Here is a 15,128-nt window from a genome sequence, read left to right as displayed (position 1 = left end):
ACGTCAGCACGATTAAATTTATTATTTCTTTACTGCCAAATCTATTCGCAACACATTTAGCAGACAGCTTCCACATATGCCTCTGAGCGTACTTACAAAATTATACTATTGTACGACACGAAGTTCAGAAGATATGTGGGAAAAAATCTTTTAATAGCCAAGATTGTATAAATACTTCTTTATTTCCGACAACCGGTTTCGACTGACTTTGCTGAGATCTTCTGGTCTTCAAAAAAATTGTTACAAAACGTGTTCATTGTGAGTTGGAATCTCATGCCAAGCTGTCATATTAGTGGATAAAATGTGGCACATTATACATAGGTTTTTCAGAAATAAAATATTTACAAGCAAAAAGCACTCTCTGCACGTGGCCATATCGTTATATGTAGCGCTCACAGACGATCGTTAAGTCTTAAAAATCACAATATACGGTAAAATGCACATTAGCTTATCAGTTAACGTTAGCTTTCCATGCGCCGTTTAAGGTGGGTAATCAGTGAATGAAACATGTGAGCCGGCCGGTGTGGCCGTGCGGTTCTAAGCGCGTCAGTTTGGAACCGCGTGACCGCTACGGTCGCAGGTTCGAATCCTGCCTCGGGCATGGATGTGTGTGATGTCCTTAGGTTAGTTAGGTTTAAGTAGTTCTAAGTTCTAGGGGACTGATGACCTCAGTAGTTAAGTCCCATAGTGCTCAGAGCCATTTGAACCATTTGAAACATGTGAAGCTAATATAAACAGGTGTGCTAATGTGCATTTTAGTATAAAGGGCGAAATACTTAAAACTTGCACCACAGATCTTGCGGAAATGGTAAGTGCTATTGATGTGCGGCTTTCACAGAAAGAATTGGTAGTCAGGGGCTCGTATTGTTAGCCAATAAATAGGTTGTAATAATATCTAGACAGCGTATTTTTTGTGCAAACACACACTTTTTTTAAATGGAGCAATGTCTATTGAGATTAACAAACCAAGGTTTGTTGCACGATTCTAGTGCGAATCGTTTACGAGATATCGTGTTTTGAAAATATTCCACACGGACAATAGTTTGTGGAATTGAACCTGCGTAGTTGCAACGTACCATGTTATTATGTCTGCTTACAGTGGGCTTGTGTGTTCCTTGAGTGCATTACGACTTACTAGTGAGTTAGTCTGTGACAGTCCAAGAAGTAGGTCGTGAGTGGACGATAGGATTTACCAATGCAGAAAAAGCTCATGGTGTATGGAGAGTGTACGGTGTATGCGGCAAGATATCCCAACAGACGTCAGCTACCTCGGCAATTATATATCAAAATCTACAACCATTTACTTGAAAGTGGAAGTGTAACACATAACCAAAGTAACAGAAGGAAAGAAGCGACGACAGAAGAAGGAGAAATCATGTTCTTGCTGCTGTTAATCCGCATATTAGCTCCCGCGCAACAGCACGAGGAAGTGGCATGAATCAGGCAAGAGTACTATGCATTCTCCATCGACATATGTTCCATCCCTACCACATCTCTCTCCATCAGGAGCTGCATTGTAACGATTATGGTAATCGGGTTAACTTCTGTACATGGGCATTAAGATAGGATACTCCAGATGTATCACGTATCTTGTTTACTGATAAAGCCACATATACCAATCGTGGCCTGCTAAACCGTCGAAACATGCACTATTGGTCTGTTTACAATCCCCGTTGGATTCTTCGAGTGGAACGTCAGCGTCCATGGAGTGTAAACGTGTGGTGTGGTATAGTGAACCATCAGTTGAGGAGCGCCGGAACAAAAACCGATCAATCCGCATTTGCTGTTAATACAGAAAGTAACAAATAGTGATCTCTAAATGGCTCCACAAGCTATAAAAAGAAGAAACACACAATAAAACACTTGATGTCGCTTTGTGCTGAAAATTATTTTGCGGCAACATGTATTACTCCTGTATCTCCCCCCTACAGCTCAAACACGCGAATACAGCGCTCCTCAGTTCATAGGGCCGTGAACACTTAATGCGCGCAAGTATCGCAGCCTCCTAACAGACCATCTTCCATGGATGCTAGAAGACGTTCCTCTGCAGATTAGGAGGGAGTAGTAGTAGGAACATGATGGCTGTCCAGTCCATAGTGCACGAAGTACTACAGCATGTCTTTACGAATTATTTCCAAGTCGTTGGATTGGAGGCAGGGGACCTGTGCCTTGGTCAGCCTCTTTCCCGGATATGACGCCTGTAGACTTTCTCTGTGGGAAATGCAGGAGGATGCTGTGCACAAGGACATACCAAATACACCCGATGATATGCGACGACGTGTTACTGCAGCCTGCTCGGACACCTCTGCTGAAATGCTAGCACGTGTGCAGCAGTCGTTCCATACCAGACTGGAAGTGAATACTGCCGCTGCCGGTGGTAGTTTAGAACATAACCTGTGATGGCCAGTTGTCTCATTACTGATCAGAATCCACATAACTAGTGTATGCAGTTGTGCACGCGCGGAGTGGTCTCCCGCCGGAGGTTCGAGTCGTGAGTTGTTCTTAGCATAAGTTACTTTAAGTAGTGTGTAAGTCTAGGGACCGATGACCTCAGCAGTTTGGTCCCTTAGGAATTGACACACAGTTTTTATGCAGTTGTGGTGTTCCTTAGTGTGTGCTACTACAGTGTTGTACACGGGTCGGTGTGGGAACTTCTCAAAATACGATATCTCGTAAACCACTCCCACTAGAATATTGTAATAAACACCACTGACATTCTGATTTACCCTACTTTTAGTTTGTTGATGTCAATAGGCATTTATCCATTTAAAAAAGTGTATGTTTGCACATAAAGTACACTTTCTAAGTATTATTACATCCTGTTAATTGGCTAACAATACGAGCCTCTTAAGCCGGCCATTGTGGCCACGCGGTTAAAGGCGCTTCAGTCTGGAACCGCGCGACCGCTACGGTCGCAGGTCCGAATCCTGTCTCGGGCATGGATGTGTGTGATGTCCTTAGGTTAGTTAGGTTTAAGTAGTTCTAAGTTCTAGGGGACTGATGACCTCAGATGTTAAGTCCCATAGTGCTCAGAGCCATTTGCACCATTTTTGAACGAGCCTCTTAAAATCAATCCATTCTATGAAAAACGCACATTAATAGCACTTTCCATTTCCTAAATATTTACGATGCAAGTTCTAGGTGATTCACCCTGTATATTGAGATTTGAAGAATTAACAAACACCTGTGAGCGCTACATATACGGACACGGCCATGTGCACAACCTGCTTTTTGATTGTACATGTTTTATTTCTCACAAACCTTTGTATAGTGTCCTACATTTTATCCACTAATATGACAACTTGGAACGAGGTTCCGACTCACAATGAACACGTTTCGAAACAAAAATTTATTTGAAGACTAGAAGATGACAGCAAAGTCTATCGAAACCAGTTATGGAAACTAAAGAAGTGTTTATGTGATCTAAGCTATATCATATCTTCTAAACTGTGTGTCGTACAATTATGTAATTTTGTAGGTACATTCAGTGGCATATATGGATGCTGTCTGCTAAATGTGTTGCGAATAGAGTTAGTAGCAAAGAAGTAATAAATTTAAATGTATTGACGTCATCCATGATGCGACAGGTTTACTGCTTGAACAGAGAAAATGTAGCAAGCGATAAATTTCCTTCCTTTCTTCATTTTGTAGGGGTTGAGAGCTATAGCTATAAAAACTATCCTAATTTGTAGCAAGTCACAAAGTACTCTCATTCTCAAATACTGGACAACGCGTATAGTAGCTGTGCATTATACAACATATAAATTATGCAACAAATACTGTAGAAGTATGGGTTAAACACACTGAAGACTGTATAAATATTAAATCATTACTTTCAATCGTATCACGTGGCGTGTACAAACCAGTAAAAGAATTGTCACAAATATGATAAAGTTCAAAAGCCGGCCGGGGTGACCGAGCGGCTCTAGGCACTTCAGTCCGGAACCGCGCTTCTGCTACGGTCGCAGGTTCGAATCCTGCCTCGGGCATGGATGTCTGTGATGTCCTTAGGTTAATTAGGTTTAAGTAGTTCTAAGTTCTAGGAGACTGATGACCTCAGATGTTAAGTCCCACAGTGCTCAGAGCCATTTGAACCAAGTTCAAAAGTCAAAGAGTAAATAGCTTTTTCAGAGAGTATTTTTATCTAATTCGCGCAATATTCTTCAAATCAATAAGTATCTAGTAGTACAAACTTTCTAAGACCAGAAGCAAAGTCTGTCGAAATCAGTTACCGAAAATAAAGAAGTATTTACGCGATGTTGGCTATACAAAGTTGTTTTTTTACCGAGTAAAACATATCGCTCCTTCTCACTTCTGAACATGAAAAAATTCAATCAGATATGAGGGACGGAGGAGATAGGCAGAGAGTGGGTGGAGGAGATAGACAGAGAAAGGGAAGAGGAGGAGATAGACAGGGAGGAGATGGGCCGCCCGGGGTAGCCGTACGGTCTTAGGCGTCTCGTAACGGTTTGCGCGGCTCCTCCCGTCGGAGGTTCGAGTCCTCCCTCGGGCGTGGGTGTGTCTGTTGACTTTAGCGTAAGTTACTTTAAGTTAGATTAAGTAGAGTGTAAGCTTAGGGACCGATGACCTCAGCAGTTTGGTTCAAATGACTCTGAGCACTATTCGACTTAAAATCTGAGGTCATCAGTCCCTAGAACTTAGAACTACTTAAACCTAACTCAGGGCTTCCCTACCTGTGGTCCGCGGACCCCTTAGGGGTCTGCCGGCTCTTTCCAGGGGGTCCGCGGCCACCTTTCACCAAATCGTGTAAAATAATGAGTAAAATGATTGAATAAAAATGTGTAAATCAAATTCAATACTATTTTTTTTCGTGTGAAAAACATATGCAGTTTTACTTCAGATCGTATTCCCAAGCAACCTTTTCAGTTCCTAAGTGAGAACGCATACACTGTTTAGTGATGGAGAATGAGGCTTCTCTGATCGGCTGTTACGCAACCGTTTGTGCCTTGGCGCACGGCGCTAGATGCGCTGAAACCTTTTACGCATGAGCGGAGCGAGCTTTGTCGACCAATAACAGCGCTCGCTGGCACGTATGCGGCCTCAGGCATCATTAAATGTTAAACTTGCTTTGTCAGTGCACTACCTATTTCATAAGTCGATTTTTGACCAGTCTATTACTTCTAACATGGATCGGTGGCTGAAGTCAGGATCATTGAAGAAGGGTGCAGTTTCTCCATCGCCTTCACAACAAGGGAAGTTTTCTTCGGATTTCACGAGAAACCACCCCCCCCCCACACCCCCCCACACACGACTGTTACGAAATATGCATGCTCCTTACACAACAGTAGCCAAATAGTGGAAGTGAACAGACCATAAGCGGCAGCTTGTCAACAGCGAACAGTTTGGACGTGACGTTGATTGCTCTTGGAGGAAGACAGCTCCATCGTGTGAAATTTCAATTACCAAGTAATTTTAATCAGGCTATAGTGTGTTGAACAAAGGGAGTAAATCCACTAGTATGTGTCTGGATACAGTGGGAATTCAAATTGGGTCGTTAATTTCATCTCTAAACCAAAGACTATTGATACTTCGGGGGGCGGGGGGGGGGGGGGGTCATTGGGAACATGGCACTTGCATTAAGAAGCTTTCAGTTCCCATGGGTTTCGCTCTGAAATTTAAAGTTACTGTGCTCTTGACTGACTAGGGGTCCGCCATGGATTTTCGACTGAAGAAGGGGTCCGCCAGCTGAAAAGGTTGGGAAGCCCTGACCTAACTAACCTAAGGACATCACCCACATCGATGCCCGAGGCAGGATTCGAACATGCTACCGTAGCGGTCGCGCGGTTCCTGACTGAAGCGCCTAGAACCGCTCGGCCAAGACGGTCGGCAGCTGTTCGGTCCCATAGAACCTTACCACAAATTTCCGGGGAGGAGATGGGCATAGAAAGGAGGAGATGGACGGAGAGAGGGGGGAAAAGGAGATGACACAGAAAGGAAAATGGAGGAGATGGACAGAAAGATGTGGAGTAGAAGGTGGAGAGTCAGAGAGGCAGGAGGACAGGTATAGAGAGTGGGGGTGGAGGAGGTGGACAGAGAAGGGTGAAAAGGAGATGGACAGCGGCGTGGAGGGAGGGAGGGCAGGGGGGGGGGCAGAGTAGATGGACGATGGACTAATAGAACTGAAATAAATACATACCAGAGCATCTACATCTACATCCATACTCCGCAAACCACCTGACAGTGTGTGGCGGAGGGTACCTTCAGTACCTCTATCGTCTCTCCCTTTTATTCCAGTCTCGTATAGTTCGTGGAAAGAAGGATTGTCGGTATGCCTCTGTGTGGGCTCTAATCTCTCTGATTTCATCCTCATGGTCTCTTCGCGAGATAGACGTAGGAGGGAGCAATATACTGCTTGACTCTTCGGTGAAGGTATGTTTTCGAAACTTTAACAAAAGCCCGTACCGAGCTACTGAGCGTCTCTCCTGCAGAGTCTTCCACTGGAGTTTATCTATCATCTCCGTAACGCTTTCGCGTTAAATGATCCTGTAACGAAGCGCGCTGCTCTCCGTTGGATCTTCTCTATCTCTTCTATCAACACTATCTGGTACGGATCCCACACTGCTGAGCAGTATTCAAGCAGTGGGCGAACAAGCGTACTGTAACCTACTTCCTTTGTTTTCGGATTGCAAAAAAATGGTTCAAATGGCTCTGAGCACTATGGGACTTAACTTCTAAGGTCATCAGTCCCCTAGAACTTAGAACTACTTAAACCTAACTAACCTAAGGACATCACACACATCCATGCCCGAGGCAGGATTCGAACCTGCGACCGTAGCGGCCACGCGGTTCCAGACTGTAGCGCCTTTAACCGCTTGGCCGCACCTTTCGGATTGCATTTCCTTAGGATTCTTCCAATGAATCTGTCTGGCATCTGCTTTACCGACGATCAACTTTATATGTTCATTCCATTTTAAATCACTCCTAATGCGTACTCCCAGACAATTTATGGAATTAACTGCTTCCAGTTGCTGACCTGCTACATTGTAGCTAAATGATAAGGGATCTTTCTTTCTATGTATTCGCAGCACATTACACTTGTCTACATTGAGATTCAATTGCCATTCCCTGCACCATGCGACAGATCCTCCTGCATTTCAGTACAATTTTCCATTGTTACAACCCTTCGATATACCACAGCATCATCCGCAAAAGGCCTCAGTGAACTTCCGATGTCATCCACAAGGTCATTTATGTATATTGTGAATAGCAACGGTCCTACGACACTCCCCTGCGGCACACCTGAAATCACTCTTACTTCGGAAGTATTCTCTCCATTGAGAATGACATGCTGCGTTCTGTTATGTAGGAACTCTTCAATCGAATCACACAATTGGTCTGATAGTCCATATGCTCTTACTTTGTTCAATAAACGACTGTGGGGAACTGTATCGAACGCATTGCGGAAGTCAAGAAACACGGCGTCTACCTGGGGACCCGTGTCTATGGCCCTCTGAGTCTCGTGGACGAATAGCGCGAGCTGGGTTTCACACGATCGTCTTTTTCGAAACCCATGCTGATTCCTACAGAGTAGATTTCTAGTCTCCAGAATATCATTATACTCGAACATAATACGTGTTCCAAAATTCTACAACTGATCGACGTTAGAGATATAGGTCTATAGTTCTGCACATCTGTTCGACGTCTCTGCCTGAGAACGGGGATGACCTGTGCCCTTTTCCAATCCTTTGGAACGCTACGGTCTTCTAGAGACCTACTGTACACCGCTGCAAGAAGGGGGGCAAGTTCCTTCGCGTGCTCTGTGTGAAATCGAACTGGTATCCCATCAGGTCCAGCGGCCTTTCCTCTTTCGAGCGATTTTAATTGTTTCTCTGTCGTCTATTTCGATATCTACCATTTTGTCATCTGTGCTACAATCTAGAGAACGAACTACAGCGCAGTCTTCCTCTGTGAAACAGCTTTGGAAAAAGACATTTAGTATTTCGGCCTTTAGTCTGTCATCCTCTGTCTCAGTACCATTTTGGTCACAGAGTGTCTGGACATTTTGTTTTGATCCACCTACCGCTTTGACATAAGACCAAAATTTCTTAGGATTTTCTGCCAAGTCAGTACATAGAATTTTACTGCTGGTAGTCAGCTAGTTGACAAATATATTTTAATTTACCTTCTGGGGAGACTCAAGCTCGGAGCCTTCGAGTGCGAGCCTCTCCTCTACACGACCACTGGTTCCTCCTCCCGAAATACAACATGTAGGATGAGGCCGGGTGCCTACCTTTGTAGTCGGGCGTCTTGATCTTGCGGATGAACTTGGGGAGCTCCCAGTTCCAGCCCGAGCGGTGAGTGGGGCAGTACTTCTCCATGCAGGCGGTGAGCTTGAGCAGCGCCAGCTTGCGCAGCACGAGCATCTGGCCGGCGGAGAGCGCGCCCAGCTGGCGGCGCTGCCGCTGCCTCTGCGCGCGCCGCTCCTCCTTGTCACGCTCCCAGCCGGCAGCAGCAGCAGCCGCGGCCACAGCAGCCGCAGTCAGCCCAGCACGCCGGAAGCTGTGCCAGCGCACGCACCTGCCGCAACATTGCTCTGTTACGCACCGTCGCACTGAAGCATGCACATCTCTTCCTTCCATCTGACTGTAGGTAGCCATTTACAGGGGGGGGATCTACAGTTTAACGACAGGCGGATATGGATTACGTTTGTTCCGCTAGAGGCGATGAAATTCGCCCTACGGACGGTTCTTCCCCGCTACGAGAGTCTCATTTGCTATGTAGCCGAAGTGTAGTAAGGATCACGCGACTCATCGTGCCGATTTGCCCAGCAAAACTTGCTTCCATTCCAGACCCACACCGCCTCACAGGCGGATGTCCCGGGCAGAGCAAATATTTCCCCGCCTCACAGACTGATGTGAACTCACACTATTGTGCCTCACAGGCGGATGGTCCAACTTACTCTTTACGTTCTTTTGCATAAAATTTTAGTTACCTGATTATTCTGCAGCTTAATTTATGTTTTAGTAAGTTTGCTTAGAGGAATTTAGACTGAATAACTTTATACATGAAATCACAACAACCAAATTAATTATTTTTAGGCACGGTTTCTGTTGGTATTAGTGCGTTTCTCTTCTTTTGTAAATTACAGTTTTACTCGCTCGAAATATTTTCTGTAGGTATGTACTTTACACAGTTTCATTTTTGATTTCATTTACTAAGGCACTTTCATTTTACTATTGTTTCTTGATTGCTAGTTCATTAATACATGTAACTCGTTTTACAGTTCTTTTCATTAATTACATTCAAGTGGGAATTCCTAGCATACAGGGTGGTCCACTGATCGTGACCGGGCCAAATCTCTCACGAAATAAGCGTCAAACGAAAAAACTACAAAGAACGAAACTTGTCTAGCTTGAAGGGGAAACCAGATGGCGCTGTGGTTGGCCCGCTAGATGGCGCTGCCGTAGGTCAAACGGATATCAACTGCGTTTTTTAAAATAGGAATCCCCATTTTTTATTTCATATTCGTGTAGTACGTAAAGAAATATGAATGTTTTAGTTGAACCACTTTTTTCGCTTTGTGATAGATGGCGCTGTAATAGTGGACGAACTCTGTGACGTAATTTGTGGACACGCAGCTCAGTGCTTGTTTGCTGATGGAGAGAAAAGTGTCCTTGATTTTTGGGAGTTCCTTATTGAACGCCATTGTGCAGCTGTCCGCAGTCCAAAATACAAATTTGTTTTTCATTTTCTTTTGCAGTGTCTTCCTTAACCCAACCCAGATCTGGGGTGTTCCTGTCATGACGAGTTGATCCCCGCCTCTTCCACACTTAGAACCGATATGTTGTTGTTGTAGTCTTCAGTCCTGAGACTGGTTTGATGCAGCTCTCCATGCTACTCTATCCTGTGCAAGCTTCTTCATCTCCCAGTACCTACTGCAACCTACATCCTTCTGAATCTGCTTAGTGTATTCATCTCTTGGTCTCCCCCTACGATTTTTACCCTCCACGCTGCCCTCCAATACCGATATATACATCAAAAAAAGTTTTGTATCACCTCGGCTCCCAGAACTCCTGAAGATAGACGATGACTGTGGATATTTTATCACGCACAGTCCCTTTGACTGTTCAGAGATGTCACTAAACCCGCCCAGAGGTGTAAACAGCCATGCATGTGCAGCGTCTATTATACGGAGGGGGTCCGACAGCCGATCAATTCCAGTCATTCCACCAGGAAGGAGGTACACGGCTCGTGTTGTCTGTATTTCAACCATGCCTAGACGGTCAATACCGCGGTTCGATCGCGTCCGCATTGTTACTTTGTGCCAAGAAGGGCTCTCAACAGGGGAAGTGTCCAGGCGTCTCGGAGTGAACCGTAACGATGTTTCCAGAATGAGATTTTCACTTTGCAGTGGAATATGCGCTGATATGAAACTTCCTGGCAGATTAAAACTGTGTGCCGGACCGAGACTCGAACTCAGGACCTTTGCCTTTCGCGGGCAAGTGCTCTACCAACTGAGCTACCCAAGCAGGAGAGCTTCTGTGAAGTTTGGAAGGCAGGAGACGAGGTACTGGCGGAATTAAAGCTGTGAGGACTGGGCGAGAGTCGTGCTTGGGTAGCTCAGATGGTAGAGCACTTGCCCGCGAAAGGCAAAGGTCCCGAGTTCGAGTCTCCGTCCGGCACACAGTTTTAATCTGCCAGGAAGTTTCACAACGATGTTGTTCGGACATGGAGGAGATACAGAGAGAATGACCGCTACCTACGGATTACGGCTAGGAGGAACCCTGACAGCAATACCACCATGCCGAATAATGCTTTTCGTGCAGCCACAGGACGTCGTGTTACGACTCAAACTGTGCGCAATAGGCTGCATGATGCGCAACTTCACTCCCGACGTCCATGGCGAAGTCCATCTATGCAACCACGGCACAATGCAGAGTCTCACACACACACTAAACATGTGTGATGTTTAGTGCGTGTGAGACTCTGCACAAATGGACCATAAGGAAACTGTAAGTACAAATTCTTCCAAATTTCGCCACTAACTTCACAAAAAGATTGACAACCAAATAAAAATCGCTTGTTTTTTTAATATATTGCAGTAAAGTCAACGAAATGAAGCAGAATCTCACACATCGACATTACATAGGAATGACATAACACTAAAAAACGCACTTGAAAATGGGGATCGTTTCCCGAAACGCGTCGTGTGAAACATAAAATAAAGAAAATCGTGACTGGTAGAGATGAGTTATCTATAAACAAACCCACTGTATAAAAGTAGTCTTTGGCATTACGACTACAGGGAGGACGACGACGACGACTTCTACTTCTGCTACTACTTCTATTACTACTACACTGGTCGGCAATAACAGTAAATAACAGCACTGAAGGAGTCTTTTGTATGGTGTAAGATGCCTTACCTATGCCGCGGGGAGGCATCTGCTTCGTCGCGGTCGCTGTCAGCCAACGTGCTAGTTGACTCGTGGCTATCCAGCGACGCCGACAGTGCGGATTCGCTGCCCCCTGCAACACAAACACACAATGTTTACATGCGACACAACTTCCAGAAGACGAAAACCGAATTTCGGAAACTGTTTTTCACTGTCGTGTTTCCATTTTTAAGGCATGAACTGGATTGTAGACCGGTCAAATATGGTGTCTGGAAATCAGCTGTTCCGATTTACGATTTAGTCACCACAATGGCTGTTTCTCTTCTGTTAAATGTTAGAGGTAGGCAGCTTCATGCTCGAACCAATATTTCTATTTCTCCGTCACTGCACGAAGAGTCACACCGTCCAGAAAAACCACGCACGTTTCCAAAACGATTGGACGCTTACATGGGAGCGAAAATGGATAGAGGAAATCAAAATCCGGCCAGAACCGCGTTTCCACATTCAGAATTGGAGCCTATACGTGGCAAATCAGAAGCGGTACTGGGAAATCGGTATATTAAATCCGGTTTTGGCAGCCCAGTGTAAACATAATGAGAGTGATCTCTTTTAGGAAAACAAATCCAAGGTAAGGCATCGGTATTTGCCGTGACCTATACGAGACATTTGAGTGTGCAAGCCGGCCGGAGAGGCCGACCGGTTCTAGGTGCTACAGTCTGGAACCACCGACCGCTACGGTCGCACGTTCGAATCCTGCCTCGGGCATGGATGTGTGTGATGTCCTTAGGTTAGTTAGGTTTAAGTAGTTCTAAGTTCTAGGGGACTGATGGCCTTAGAAGTTAAATCCCATAGTGCTCAGAGCCATTTGAACCATTTTTTTTTTTGAGTGTGTAAATCACTATATTTTGCTAAGCACGGACCATTCACAAAAATAAAGGCATAAACGACTCGGATCGTACTTCACAAAAAAAAAAAAAAAAAAAAAAAAAAAAATGCAGAAAATTGTGTACCATAATTAGCTGTAGACAGGAGATTTTTTCTGAGTTACGTTCAATATTGGATTTACAGTAGTTTGTCATGCATGTAAATGACTCTCCCGATTAAAGTTATTCTATTGTGACAGAATATTTATTTGTTTCAGATAAACACTATATTTCATTTCATTAGAGATTGGTTAAATCAGTAGCCCTGTTCGACTTTAAGACGTTGACAATGCAGTCTGTGTTTCAGGTCAAGAGTTCTGCTGATCTATTTTAATGTGTAGCGCATTCTGGTACGATGACAAAGCTCACATACGGGTTGCACTTTTCCATTATAGATACAGGTCAATGATCGAAGTGCCTGTACATACTATGGTTGTGCTGAATTAATGACTTCTTTCAAGAAATTTGTACAGGCTGTGTACACAAAAATAAAAAGACTATTACTACACAGGAAGAAGAATTATTTATTAACCAAGTGTTGTAAATAAACCGGTGAAGTCGTGCAGCAATAGAGGAAATTATGAATATGTTTAATAGAATTATTGAATATGAAGAGATTCTTCAATCGCTGCTTGGTAGAACAATTTCACAGTTGTAAATATAAAGTGTGGTTTATTGTATGGTTTTCTGTAAACAGTCTCTCCTCATTAAAAGAAAGCGGCGTATTTAATTCTGGACATCGGGAGACACAGTTCCAATCAGAAATGTAAATAATGGAGTTGAATAAGTAACGTAGACTGTCGAAAAAGTTTTGGCTGACCAACTGATGAGAATTTAAAAAATAAACAATTTTAAAGGTGCTTAAGCAACTCGGTTCAGATACTATTGCACTTTGTGTCATTGAAAGCCTTGGAATCCATATTCTTTGATTATCTCTATTCCATAATATCAATAGTCTTTCGGAGAGAAGCTTTTCTTTCTCGGAGATGAATTTCCCGGAATTTAATTCCATACGACATTACTCAATAAAGATAATAAAATAATGTTAACTTACTGATCTTTCTTGAAGGCTTCCAGTTGCACAAAGTGCAAAAGTAGCTGAACTGAACTGCTTAAGAACCTCTAACTACATAATCAAAACTATATTTTCTCTCGTATAATTTGTTATAAACTATCCATTACAATACAATACAGCATCGATTATCTGAAAGAATCCGTAAAAGGGCGCGGGAGGAGGGGGGGGGGGCAAATTCGGGTTCGGATTTCGCAAAAGTGCCTAAGAAATGTGTCAAAATTAAGAAGCAAGGATTGATTTCATATAACCGATCATGTACGAAAACATATTGTAACAGTGTTCGCAGAAATGTGACCCAGAGAAACAGTGAGTTTAACACTAATCCCTAGATACATATTTTGTGTCACACTTCTTACAGCCGCGTGGGATTAGCCGAGCGGTCTCGGGCGCTGCAGTCATGGGTGTGTGTGTTTGTCCTTAGGATAATTTAGGTTAAGTAGTGTTTAGCTTAGGGACTGATGACCTTAGCAGTTAAGTCCCATAAGATTTCACACACATTTGAACATTTTTGAACTTCTTACAAATAACTCAGAGAACTGACTACCTAGCCCAGTTTTCAAAGATCTAAGCGGCTATTAAAGAAGTCAACAGTTTAACTTGGTTTTGTTTCAGAGCTGAGACTCTTTTTTTGCCGTTAATTATCGTAAACATTTCAAAGACAACAACTGGACAGCATCAGATTCTTCTTCTGGTTCAAATCAGTTCATAGCCGCCTCAAGACATTCTCACTGAATGGTTCTTTTTTAGCGCGGTCTTTGCCGCTAGGGCGTCAGTTATCGATGAATGGCAGTACTCGGAAGCCAGGCTCATCAACATCATGTTCGAGCCAGTCTTCAGTTTTTTCCTGATTGACTTCTTCAAATTCTGAAAAGTCTTTGGTTAGCAACAATGACGGCTGCCAGGGAGATAAAGACCGCCGGACTGGCTAACTCATGGTACAGCCAGCCCTGTGCCAGAGCAACATGTACATGGCGAGCGCCAGTTTAAATTTGCCGACTGGAATGCTTTCTGTTAAGGGGGGTAGGACGTCAAACGGGATGACTTGGAGCAGGAGAGACACCACAGGAATTTTTAACTTCCACTGTCTATACTTTTAAAAATAAATTCATAAAACTTTGTCATAATGACCAGAAAGGATTCAGGATTTACACTTGTAGTGGTGGAAGTCCAAAAATATAAGAAAATAATTTATTTTTTAAAATTTGTATTTCACCTTTTTTTCACTTACCATTGGCTGCATTTGTTGCTATAGGTACACTTTTCTTCATAAGTAAGGAAGATTCTTCGATTAATTTTGCACAGCATACAAACCATACTTACAGGTGTATGAAACTAGAATTTTCCAAATATATTAAAAACTGTGGTAAAAATTGAGATAATTAACTATAATATTTGAGTTTTTTCTAAACATGAAGTTTAAAATGTAACAGCACATTAATTTTTTTCATAAATTAAATAATTTCTAGAGTTTCATACACCTGTAAGTATGGTTTGTATGCTGTGCAAAATTCATCGAAGAATCTCTCTTACTTATGAAGAAACGTGTACCTATAGCAACAAACGCAGCCAATAGAAGTAAAAAAATGATGAAATTTCACATGTAAAAAAAAAATTATTTTTTTTGAACTTCAACTGCTATGATTGTGAATCCTGAATCCTTCCTGGTCATTCTGACAAAGTTTTATGAATTTATTCGTAAAAGTATAGACAGTGGAAATTAAAATGTCCTGTGGTGTCTCTCCTGCTCCAAGACGGCCCATTTGACGTTCTACCCCC

The 15,128-nt window shown here is 43.3% G+C and overlaps 1 protein-coding gene across 1 annotated transcript in view; it reads right to left on the bottom strand.

Annotated features, from left to right (window-relative positions):
* The window catches only part of LOC126184369 (stAR-related lipid transfer protein 13), a 681,898-nt gene that overhangs the window by 77,208 nt on the left and 589,562 nt on the right, over window positions 1-15,128 (bottom strand). Inside the window, exons 14-15 of the mRNA XM_049926754.1 lie at window positions 11,385-11,487; window positions 8,252-8,538 (exon numbers count right to left, since the gene is read on the bottom strand). Of these exons, the coding sequence (XP_049782711.1) occupies window positions 8,252-8,538; window positions 11,385-11,487 (390 nt within the window). The remainder of the gene's footprint in view (window positions 1-8,251; window positions 8,539-11,384; window positions 11,488-15,128) is intronic.

Source organism: Schistocerca cancellata, chromosome 4 (assembly GCF_023864275.1).
Source record: "Schistocerca cancellata isolate TAMUIC-IGC-003103 chromosome 4, iqSchCanc2.1, whole genome shotgun sequence".
NCBI classification, from domain to species: Eukaryota; Metazoa; Arthropoda; class Insecta; order Orthoptera; family Acrididae; genus Schistocerca; species Schistocerca cancellata.
The sequence above is the reverse complement of the archived record's forward strand: the minus strand, read 5'-3'. Positions and strand labels throughout refer to the sequence as shown.